At 43.5% G+C, this 12,748-nt stretch overlaps 1 protein-coding gene across 2 annotated transcripts in view; it reads left to right on the top strand.

Moving 5' to 3' along the window:
* Window positions 1-5,822: 5,822 nt before the first annotated feature.
* The window catches only part of DPY19L4 (dpy-19 like 4), a 62,505-nt gene continuing 55,579 nt past the window's right edge, over window positions 5,823-12,748 (top strand). For both annotated transcript variants that reach the window (XM_047783587.1, XM_047783586.1), the window contains exon 1: window positions 5,823-5,949. In XM_047783587.1, coding sequence (XP_047639543.1) covers window positions 5,934-5,949 — 16 coding nt within the window. In that variant the 5' untranslated portion in view covers window positions 5,823-5,933. The remainder of the gene's footprint in view (window positions 5,950-12,748) is intronic.

Here is a 12,748-nt window from a genome sequence, read left to right as displayed (position 1 = left end):
TCCCTGGCCTCGCTCAGTGGGTTAAGGATCCAGCGTTGCCGTGAGCTGTGGTGTAGGTAGGTCACAGACGCGGCTCGGATCTGGCATTGCTGTGGCTCTGGTGTAGGGTGGTGGCTACAGCCCCGATTCGACCCCTAGCCTGGGAACCTCCGTATGCCATGGGAGTGGCCCAAGAAATGACAAAAAGACAAAAAATTTTTTCCACATATTTATTACTGAGGCAAAGTGCTGTGCAGAAACACCAACACAAAGAGGACCCATTTCCCAATATATCCAACTGTGGCTGTGATGTTTTCAGAGTGATAAGGTAAGATGCTAGTGACTTAAACAGCATAGATATATGTACCACCTCATGTGCGAGGCTCCTTATGGACCCAGCTTGGTCCTTCTCCAATGCCTTCTCTTGGATTTGTACCTGATTTTATTTTATTCTTTTTTTTTTTTTTTGTCTTTTTGCTATTTCTTTGGGCCGCTCCCACGGCATATGGAGGTTCCCAGGCTAGGGGTTGAATCGGAGCTGAAGCCGCCAGCCTACGCCAGAGCCACAGCAATGCGGGATCCGAGCCACATCTGCGACCTACACCACAGCTCTCGGCAACGCCGGATCGTTAACCCACTGAGCGAGGCCAGGGACCGAACCCGCAACCTCATGGTTCCTAGTCGGATTCGTTAACCACTGCGCCACGACGGGAACCCCTGATTTTATTTTATTCTATTTGTCTTTTCAGGGCCGCACCCATGGCATATGGAGGTTCCCAGGCTAGGGGATGAATCAGAGCTGCAGCCGCCAACTTAGGCCAAAGCCACAGCAACACTGGATCCAAGCCGCATCTTCAACCTACAGCACAGCTCACAGCAATGCCAGATCCTTAACCCACTGAGTGAGGCCAGGGATTGAACCCACATCCTCATGGATGCTGGTCAGGTACATTAACCACTGAGCCACGATGGGAACTCCGAGTTCTACCTGAGTACACCAGTTTTCATTCAAATCCATTGGGGAATGGGATGATTTTGCTTTTGCTTCTTGGCCAGGAATGGCTTGATCCTGAAAATCTTGTGAGAAGACATGGAGCTAATTCAACTGCACATATGATGTTGGAGAAGAAAACAATATAGGAAGTGCTCTTAATGAGAAGAGGAAAAGCCTAAATAGGACTGCACTGGTGAAAATAATTTGATTTCTGGATATCTTCTGTTCAAGGTTGAATCTCCAAATGCACTCAGTAATCCATACCCTAGTCCCTCTGCTAATATAAGACATGCCCTAGACAGGAGGTGACGTAAACTCAGGACTGGAAGGCCACCAGGATAATTTTCAGGAGTAAGAGAGCACTAAGTGGGTGCCACAAGGAAAAGAATTGTTTTTTCCCCACTCTTGGGCATCTATCCAGAGAAAACCATGACTCAAAAAGATACATGTACCCCAATGTTTATTGCAGCACTATATACAATAGCCAAGACATGGAAACAACCTAAATGTCCACCGACAGAGGAGTGGATCAAGATGTACATATATACAGTGGAATATTACTTAGCCACCAAAAGGAAAGAAATAATAGCATTTGCAGCAACATGGATGGACCTAGAAATTTTCATGCTAAGTGGAGTTTAGTCAGACAGTGATACACCAACATCATATGATGTCGCTTACATGTGGAATCTTAAAAAAAGGACACAATGAACTTCTTTGCAGAACAGATACTGACTCACAGACTTTGAAAAACTTAAGGTTTCCCATGGAGACAGGTTGGGGGGTTGGGGGTAGGCTGGGAGTTTGGGATGGAAATACTATAAAATTTGATTGTGATGATCACTGTACAACTACAAATGTAATAAAATTCATTGAATAATTTAAAAAAATAAGCCAAATAGAAAATAACAGTAACACACACACACACATACACACAGACCAAAAAATTGTTTTCTACCTTTTGCTGCCTCCTTTTGTGTTAAATGAAATCTTGAAGGCCCATATCCCAAGGTGTGGGCCTAGGGATGAAAGGTTTAGAAACTGCTTGACTTGTCCCTAGCTTAGACCTAAGCTAAAGGGCAAACGTCCTGGGGTACCCATTGTGGTTCAGTGGAAACCAACCTGACCGATATCCATGAGGATGCGGATTTGATTCCTGGCCTCGCTCAGTGGGGTAAGGCTCAGGCTTTCAAAAAGAAATGCTTAATTTTATGTCATGTAGCCTGGCCACAATATAAACTTCTGGGAGTTCCTGCTGTGGTGCAATGGATTAAGAACCTGACTGCAGCAGCTCCACTTCCTGTGGAGGCACAGGTTACATTCCTGGCCAGCACAGTGGGTTAAAACATCCGGTGTTGCTACCAGGGCTTGGGTTCAGCCATAAAAAATAAAAAATAAATAGGGAGTTCTCCTTGTGGCTCAGTGGGTTAAGAACACAACTAATATCCACGAGGACTCAGGTTCAACCTCTGACGCCCACTCAGTGGGTTAATGATCCAGCATTGTCATGAGCTGTGGTGTAGGTCACTGATGTGGCTCAGATCTGGCATGGCTGACTGTGGTGTAGGCCAACAACTGTAGCTCCAATCCAACCCCCCTAGCCAAGGAACTTCCATATGCCAGACCTGCAGCCCTAAAAAGCAGGAGGGAAAAAAGGGCAAATGTCCTTACTTCAATGTACTTCCCCTCAATTCCTTTCTGCAGAAGGTGGTGGAGCATTTCAGGCCAAAACTGAAGCTGGTAATTATTACCTTGGAAGAGTGAACCATAAGTTACAACAATACCACCACCCAAGAATACATAGAATATATATGCTCAACATTAAAAAGCATTGTATTGGTTAAATGAATCTTCAAAACAACCTATTACAATAGGTACAACTGTTATTATTTTATAGACCTGTCATGGTTGCACAGAAAGCAACCATGTAGAAGATAAAGATGGATGTAGAAGATAAAGTAGGATCTGGAGGCCCTGTTAATGGGATTAGTGCTCTCAGTTGCTTTTGCTCTGGCTCCTTTCCTAGCCTTGCACAAATATAGTCCTTTGTTACAGAGTTACAGAGTGGGGCTTCCTTGTGTTCCTTTGGTCTGCCTTTTTACTTTATTGCCAGCATGCAGTTAATTCAGCTGAATTATTCAGTAGCTACATATTGTTGCTGTTCTAAAAGTGAATGTTGATAAATGAGTAACAAAGCTGCTGACTACACCCTGGAATTTGAGCCAGCGTTTTATAACTGAAACCCATATGATAGTAAACACCAGAAACATTTAAAAAAAAAATCAATGTGGAATTGTCAGCTCCTTCTGAGTGGTCCTCAGGCTTTCTGTGCATGATTCATTTTTTCTTACTTGACACTCTCTCCATGGTTTCATCCTCAGCCACCTTCTCTATCTATTCTCTGGGCAAACTCACTCATTTACTTCCACATTCTCCTTTGGAGCTACAGAATTCCTTTTTTTTCTTTCTCTTTCTTTCTTTCTTTCTTTCTTTCTTTTTTTTTTTTTTTTTTTTTTTTTGGTCTTTTGTCCTTTTAGGGCCGCATCTGCGGCATGTGAAGGTTCCCAGGCTAGGGGCTGAATCGAAGCTGTAGCTGCTGGCCCACACCACAGCCACAGCAATGTGGGATCCGAGCCATGTCTGCAATCCACACCACAGATCACGGCAACTCTGGATCCTTAACCCACTGAGCAAGGCCAGGGATCACACCTGCGTCCTCATGGACATTAGCCAGGTTTGTTTCTGCTGAGCCACGACAGGAACTCCAGGAATCATCTTCAACTCACCATGCATTACATCCAGTTTGTCATTAGGATCTGTAAATTTTACTTCAGCACGTTTTGAATCCATTCACTTTGAACATTTTTATTTCCATTACCTTATTTTAAGCCTTTATGTTTTTTTCAGGCACACTTGAGGCATGTGTAAGTTCCTGGGTCACGGATTCAGCCTGCATCACAGAAGTGAACCCAGACCTCTGCAGTAAAAACTCTGGATCCTTAATCTACTGCACCACAAGAGAACACCCTGTAGTTAATATTTTGAATGAAAAAAGTTTGTTTTCCTAACAAAATTACGTGGATTCAGGGATAAAGTATGCATTCTCATTATCCTCATGTTGAGGTTTTAGGGTTCAAGGGAATAATGTTTCTACTAGGGAACACAACATGATACCACTGATTTCTATCAAAAGACTGAATAATTATCTCTCTTCTATCATATTTCCATTTGATTTTTTTTTTTTTTTGGGTTACACCCATGGGCATTCAGAAGTTCCCAGGTCAGAGATGGAACCCACATCACAGCAGTAATCTGAGCAACAGCAGTGACAGTGCTGGATTCTTAACCACTTGGCCACCAGGGAACTCCTTTGCTATTTTTTCTCTCTATTCACTACTGTATAGAGCAGGCACATTTACATTTAAGTTCTTCAGGTGATCATGAAGGAATTACAGAAGGAATCATCATTTCTTAAGACCCTTGACTTGGAGTACCTGTACCTCAGCGGAAAGGAATCTGACTAGTATCCATAAGGAGGCAGGTTCCATCTCTGGCCTCACTCAGTGGGTTAAGGATACTGTGTTGCCGTGAGCTTTGGTGTAGGTCAGCAGATACAGCTCCAATTTGACCCATAGCCTGGGAACCTCCATATGCTGCCAGGGTACAGCCCTAAAGACAAAAAAAAAAAAAAAAAAAAGAGGCAGAGAGAGACCCTTGACTTGGTAGAGTGGCCCTTAGCGGCCACTGTATTGTTCCCTCATGAGGGGGAATTCTGCCTGCTTATCATCTGATCATTGATATCAGCAGGCCTTTTCTGGGCAACTGGTACCCTCCACCATATTTCTAACTCCTCTATGTTTGGCAGGCAAGAAATATTTACAGGCAACTAAAAGCATAAAAAGGGTTCCTGGAACTGTTTTTGCACAGCAGTGAAAATTGAGAGCTTCTCCCCAAATATCTTAACTTGATCAAGGTGTTATTAGGAAGAAGATTCTTGCTGCCTGCTGAGAATGGGACATCCATAATAACCCCATGACATAGGTGAGTTCCTGTGCTTTTTTCCTCTCCTTCTAAAAACAGGCATTTTGTAAGTTCCTAAATTTACTTTTTAGTACTGTTGGTGGGGGAAGGTCCTGCCATATATGGAGAATGCTAGAAATAATAAAAATGAAGACAAACAGTGTAACAAGTTAAAACTGTGTTCAATTGCTGTGGAATATCTAAACGCAGCCCGTCCTCCGCACTGGCCATAGCACTACTGTTTTTAAAGTAATATTATAAAATGCAAATGAATTTGTTTAACCAGTTTTGGTGGTTAAATACACTAAGTTCCAAGCACAAGCTTCTTTCTTGCAACGGTCAAGTGGCCAATGCGCCAACCTAGAGTGTTTTCCCGCTCTCTGAAAACACCCTTAGGATGCAGATGCCCTCAGTTCCAGTTCTGACTCCGACTGGCTTTATGACTTACACTTGCCGGATCTGTTTCCTCTCTGTAAAATGGGGCGAGTCTGGGGGCTGGATCTAGATATTCTTTGCCCTTCTGGGTCCAATTGCAAAATTCCCCGAAAACCCAGTCGGGGTCGCATCTTTGGTTGAGGACAGCAAAGGGAACGGCTGCATCAGGACCCTGGGACTCACCCCGGGCGGGAGGAGGGCGGGGGAGGGGGCGTGCCCTGAGTGCCAGCAGTGGGCGGTGCCACCGGCGAGGAGCCGCCTTCCTGCCCGCGCAGGCCCTGGCGCTCCAGCGAAACGCTCCGGCCGCTCTCCCCTCCCGGCACTTTGGTTCCAGGGCCCTCCTGGGGGACAGGATTGGCGGTGACACCGGAGGGGGGCGGGTCAGGAAGTGGGGGCGCGGCGGCCAGGAGCGGCCCTGGAGCGGCCAAGAGGTTCTGTAGCGCAGAGGGTGGGAGTCTCCGGGCCGCGCGGGAGCGGGAGGGACTCCCCGGCCTCCGCTGAGACGATGGCGGAGGACGAAGGTGAGCGCTCCGAGGCCGGGCGCGACAAGTGTCGCGGAGATCTCGGGGAAGGGGAGTCGGGGCGCGAGGGCTAGGAGGCCTGGGTTGCTGGCTGTTGATGGTCGTAGCTGTCTGGTGGGAAGAGAGGTGGCGACGGGGGAGGTGAGTGGAGAAATTCAGGAGTGGAGTAAATAAATGGCCTGAAGTTGCATCGACCCAAGTGGGAAGCAGAAGTGGAGCTTGAAAGTTGAGAATCCGGTAGGAAGAGAAAAGGCCGTTGGGGGAGTGGTTGGGCGGGAGGGCTGTGAGCAGATGATTAATGGGGTGGGGGGCATGCTTTGGTTTAGATGTAGCTTTATTGAGTGCATATTCGAGAGGGAGTGTTGTTTAACCAAATACCCCTCAGTCTGAGTACGCTCTTGAGGTCTTTGGGTTCTACAAAGTCTCCACCGGGTGAGAGGCGCCGCAGGCTAAGGGGACAAAAAGAGGTTTGGGATAAACGAATTGGAAGGGGAAGAAGAGACAGAAACTGAAGGTCAAGTTCACTTATGATCGGGGGAGATGGCAAAGGGAGAAGGGATATAGGTAGTTTTGGGGGGATCTGGAATCCAGGAGTGCTTTGAGGGTGGAAGTGAGTGGGCTGGAGAAAGCTTTTCATGCCCCTTCAGGGCCAAGGCAAAGACAGTTAATTCACTCAGAGTATTTATTCTTAGAAATTGATTTATTGATAGAAATTATGATTTCTCTCATAGAAATTGAGAGAAAAATGAGTTGAGGAATTGAGCTAGTGGTAGATATTATAGGAAACATTCGTAGCCTATCTTCATGATATCCATACTACTTTCAGGCATATGTATATATACAGATATCACCCTAGTGAGCAGTTGGATTTGTCATTCTTTTGGATATGTGACTTTTTACCTTGTTGAGGGTTGTGAATGTGATCTGCTTAGATTTAAGCCTTACTGATCCAAGAGTACAAGGAGGGAGTTTCGAGAATTCAGTGGAAAGAGATTTAAAAAAAATCAATTTTAAGAAGTGTTTGCTGCTCTGCGACTTGCTGCTTTGCCCCTGTGCACAGTTTTTTTATTTTTTTCCTAAAGTGTAGTTGATTGACAATGTTGTGCCTGTTACTGCTGTACAGCAAAGTGACTCAGTCATACATGCATATACATTCTTTATGTTATTTTCCATCACGGTCTATCCCAGGAGATTGGATATACTTCCCTGCGCTGTACAGTAGGACCTTGTTGCTTATCCATTCTAAGTGTAATAATTTCCATCTGCTAACCCCAAACTCCTAGTCTGTCCCACTACCTCCCCCCTTCTCTTTACCCACTCTTGTTTCATATTAGCTTCCTCTTCCTTGAGTGTTCAGTGTTAAAACAGATCTAAATTTAAGACACTCTACCTAAAAACAGGTTCAAAACCAAAACTCTTTGTAGTTGGTAAGGAGGAATATAATTCCATTTGTTGCCTTGGTTTTGTCTTCAATTGCAATATATGTAATACTTTTTATTTTTTATTTATCTTTTGAGGGTCGCACCCTCGTCATATGGAAGTTCCCAGGCTAGGGGTCAAATTGGAGCTGCAGGTACCATCCTGTGCTACATCCACAGCAATGCCAGGCACCTGTGACCTACACCGCAGCTTGATGCCACCCTGGATCTTTTAATCCACTGAGTGAGGCCAGGGATCAAACCCACAACCTCATGGATACTAGTCAGATTCTTAACCCGCTGAGCCACAATGGGAACTCCTGTAATACATTTTTTTACTTAAGAAGAATTTTTTTTTTTTGGCTGCACCTGAGGCATGTGGAAGTTCCCAGACCAGGGGTTGAACCTGAGCTACAGCACTGACAACAACAGATCTTTAACCCACTGAGCCACTAGGGAACTCCTATAATATACAATTTAGATTTTTTTTTCTTTTCTAATTGCAAATCCCTGGGGTAGGCTGATAAGCTGGCTTGTATGTTTCCATGAGGACTTCCATGCCTAAGTTATAGCATGAAAAAAAATTACAGTACAGAAAGTCTTTTTTTTTTTTTGGTTTTTGTCTTTTGTCTTTTTTTTTTTTTGGCTGCACCCATGGCATATGGAGGTTCCCAGGCTAGGGGTCAAATTGGAGCTATAGCTGCTGGCCTACACCACAGCCACAGCAACGCCAGATCCTTAACCCACTAGGTGAGGCCAGGGATCAAGTCCGTGTCCTCATGGATACTAGTCGGGTTCTGGCATTGCTGTGGCTGTGGTGTAGCCTGGCAACAATAGTTCTGATTCGAGCACTAGACTGGGAACCTCTATATGCCTCGGGTGTGGCCCTAAAAAGACAAAATAAATAAATAAATAAATAACTTACTCTGGGAATCTCTTGATGCTGTAGAGAGTTATGGTATTTATATTTATGTTTCTTAGAAGAAATAATAGAGCAAAGGAAGAAATGACAGCCTTGAGTGGAGCAGAATTAACACTTCACTTGGAAATTGCTATTATAGTCTAGGTGGACGTTTTCAAGCTTATTTGTAGCCCTGTTAACAATCTCATGTGAAGATCACTGGCCAGAGACTGAAATAGCAGGTTATTTTTGTGGCTGTGTTATCATTTTTATTTAGTTTGACTTTTTCTCTAGTTTCTTTCTTTGTTTTGATATGGACAGATTCTTTTTCTCAAGTTTTATTGAAATATAGTAGATTTACAGTGTGTTAATTTCTGCTGCATGGTGAAATGATTCAGTTATACATATATACACATCCATTCTTTTTCAGATTCTTTTCCCATGTAGATTATTACAAAATATTGGGTAGAATTCCCTATGTGGACAGATTCTTTTTTTTATTGAAGTACAGTTGGTTTACTAGTTTGACTTTCTTCTTTTTAAAATTTTTATGGCCGTAATGGCAGCATATGGAAGTTCCTGGGCCAGGGATTGAATCTGAGCTGCCTCTGTTACCTACACTAAAGCTGCAGATCCTTTAACCCACTGTGCCAGGCCAAGGATCAAACCTGTACCTCTGTGGCCACCAGAGCCACTACGATTGGAATCTTAACCCACTGCACCACAGCAGAACTCCTAATTTGACTTTTTCTTTACAGTGCTAAAAATAGAAGATAGTGAAATTCTACCCCAGAGCTTTCCTATCAGAATTAATAATCTAGTTTGTCCACTGCTTTGTCTTTTGTTGATTTTCCTTGTAGAGATTCTGGGCTTTATCTATTATGAAGATCAATATAAAGGACATGAAATAAAATTTACATCCAGTCAGTTTTGTTTTATGGTGACAAACAAAAAATTTAGGGACGAGAGTGAAGAGGTTGATTAAAAAGAATACTCTTTCCCATGTTGTAGTTTTTGCTCCCACAGTTCAATACCACTGAAATTGGCATGTCTCAGAATCAATGCACATATTTTGGAGTTCCTCTGTGGCTCAGTGGGTTAAGGAGCTGAAGTTATTTACTACATGGCTCAGGTTGCTATTGTGGCTCGGGTACAGTCCTTAGTCTGGGAACTACCACATGCTGAGGCCGTGGCCAAAAAAATAAATAAAATCAGTGCAGGTATTTAATATGGGAGTGTTTTTTCCCCTTGAAAAATGGTTATTAAATATTATCATAAAATGTTAACATCTTAGAATAAAGACAAAGAGTATTATAGATCCTCTATAGATTATTTATTTGTATGATAAACATTGCTAATACAGATTCTTGAGAGATGACTGATTAAGATTTGTATTCTTAAGGACTTCCCATAATGGCTCAGTGGGTTAAGAACCCAACATAGTGTCTGTGAGGAAGTGGGTTCCATCCTTGGCCTCACTCAGTGGGTTAAGGATCTGGGGTTGCCACAAGGTGTGGCAGAGGTCACAGATATGGCTTGGATCCCACATTGCTGTGGCTGTGGCATAGGCAGACAGCTGCAGCTCCAATTCGACCCCTAGCCTGGGACCTTCCATTTGCAGAATGTATAGCCCTAAAAAGAAAAAAAAAAAAAAAAGGGTTTGTATTCTTCATAAACTATTTGGGGTTCTGTGCAAATTTTTTTGTGTGTAAATTCTACTATTATAAGTAAAACCCATTTATCTGCACAGAGTACACTTTATTAAAATCGCTGTAAAGTGGACTTACTGTTGTAGCACAGTAGAGATGAATCCAACTAGGAACCATGAGGTTGCGGGTTCGATCCCTGGCCTCACTCAGGGGGTTAAGGATCAGGCGGAGGTGGCAGCTGTAGCTCCAATTCAACCCCTAGCCTGGGAACTTCTATATGCTGCGAGTGCAGCCCTAAAAAGCAAAAAATTTAAAAGAAAAATCTCTATAAAGTGATTCTTTTATTAGACTCTAATAAAAAAGCCCTGTCTAACCCACTGGTCACATAAATTGTTCAATAGATTTGTTAACTTGACTTCTGAAATTACCCAATTACAATTTTTAAAAAATCCAATACTGGGGAGTTCCCATTGTAGCCTATCCATGAGGACACAGGTTCAATCCCTGGCCTCTCTCAGTGGGTTAAGGATATGGCGTTGACATGAGCTGTGGTGTAGGTCACAGACGTGACTTGGATTCTGCACTACTGTGGCTGTGGCTGTGGTGTAGGCCAGCAGGTACAGCTCCAATTCAGCCCCTAGCCTGGGAACCTCCATATGCTGCGGGTGTGGCCCAAAAAAACAAACAAAAAAAATCCAGTACTGGAATTCCCATTGTGGCTCAGTAGAAATGAACCCAACTAACTAATATACATGAGGATGTGGGTTCAATCCCTGGTACTGCTCAGTGGATTAAGGATCTGGCATTGCCTTGAGCTGTGGTGTAGGTCTCAGACACTACTCAGGTCTGGCATTGCTGCGGCTGTGGCATAGGCTGGCAGCTGTATCCACCTTATGACCCATAGCCTGGGAACTTCCATATGCCTCACCTGCGGGCTTAATTTTTAAAAAATGGAAAAAGAAAAGAAAAAAAATCAAATACCATTAATGTGTTTAATCCTGCATGTGTAACTAAGTAAATGTCTTGTCTTTATATTTTTTCCTTGTATCTTTTTTTTTTTGTCTTTTGTCTTTTTAGGGCCACACCCTGCGGCATACAGAGGTTCCCAGGCTAGGGGTCTAACTGGAGCTGTTGCTGCCGGCCTATGCCAAAGCCACAGCAACACCAGATCTGAGCTGTATCTGCAACCTACACCACAGCTCATGGCAACTCTGGATCCTTAACCCACTGAGCGAGGCCAGGGGATCGAACCCTCAACCGCATGGTTCCTAGTCAGATTCATTTCCACTGTGCCAGGACGGGAACTCTTCAAAACTTCCTGGGCCAGAGATTGAACCTGTCACAACATCACAGATCCTTAACTCACTAGGCCATCAGGGAACTCTTCCTTGTATTCTCTTAAAATAAAATTTGAAAAGATAACTTGGATCTGAAGACTTCATTTGACTTTGTGTAAATCTTCATCCTTGTTGACTGCTTCTAACTTTTTCTTTAACCTGTGGCAGGGGAAAATTAAAAGGAAATCATGAAGAGAGAATATAATATTTATTAGTTGTCCCAGATTAGTATGCAAAAATGCTCTAAATCCACAGTGTGGCTTTTCTAATGTAATTTAATGTAATTTCCTAATGTATTCACTGGCTTTACTACTTAACATGACTATAAAATATCAAGCATATAGAAGTAGTTAAAAATTAGACTAGTCAGAATGCACTAAATATACAGTAATTTTTTCTGTCAGTATGCCAGTTTTTTTTTTTTTAGTATGCCAGTGTTTAAAGACATTTTAGCAAGCAAGAATTTGCTTTGAAACTATTTTAAAATTAATTTTATTGATTTTCCATAGTAAAGTGTCCATCCATCTCACTAGTAACAGTAGCTGAGGAGTTCCCTCATGGCCCAGTGGGTTAAGGATCTTTATGCTGTGGGTACAACCAAATACAAATAAATAAAATTATTTTTTGGTTGTATTGTGACATGTGGAAGTTCCAGGGCCAGGGATCAAACTTGTGACACAGCAGTGACAATGCTGCATCCTTAACCCTTTGCACCACCGGGGAACTACTTCAGGATTATTATCATTATTTTTTTTTAAGTTAACTTTTTTTTTTGGCTTTTTAGGGCCGCACCCACGGCATATGGAGGTTCCCAGGCTAGAGGTCTAACTGGAGCTACAGCTGCTGGCCTTAAGGATAGGGCATAGTCAGAGCAATGCCCTATCCTTAACCCAAGGAGCGAGGCCAGGGATTGAACCTGCAACCTCATGGTTCCTAGTTGGATTCATTTCTGTGCACCACGATGGGAACTCCAGGATTATTATTATTGTTATTATTATTTGTCTTTTTAGGGCCACACCCCGTGGCATATAGAGGTTCCGAGGCTTGGGGTCAGTGCAGGATCTGAGCTGAGTCTGCGATCTATACCATAGCTCATGACAATGCTGGATTCTTAACCCACTGAGCGAGGACAGAGATTGAACCTGCGTCCTCATGGATGCTAGTTAGATTCATTTTTGCTGAGCTGCCATGGGAATTCCAGGATTATTTTTTTATTTTAATTAATTAATTAATTTTTTTGGGGTCTTTTTTGCCATTTCTTGGGCCGCTCCCGTGGCATATGGAGGTTCCCAGGCTAGAGGTCGAATCGGAGCTGTAGCCACTGGCCTATGCCACAGCCACAGCAACACGGGATCCGAGCTGCGTCTGCAACCTATACCACAACTCACGGCAATGCCCCATCCTTAGCCCACTGAGCAAGGCCAGGGATCGAACCTGCAACCTCATGGTTCCTAGTCAGATTTGTTAACCAGTGAGCCACGACGGGAACTCCAG

This window comes from Phacochoerus africanus, chromosome 6 (genome assembly GCF_016906955.1).
Source record: "Phacochoerus africanus isolate WHEZ1 chromosome 6, ROS_Pafr_v1, whole genome shotgun sequence".
Taxonomy (NCBI): Eukaryota; Metazoa; Chordata; class Mammalia; order Artiodactyla; family Suidae; genus Phacochoerus; species Phacochoerus africanus.
This window is presented reverse-complemented; position numbering and strand designations above follow the sequence as displayed.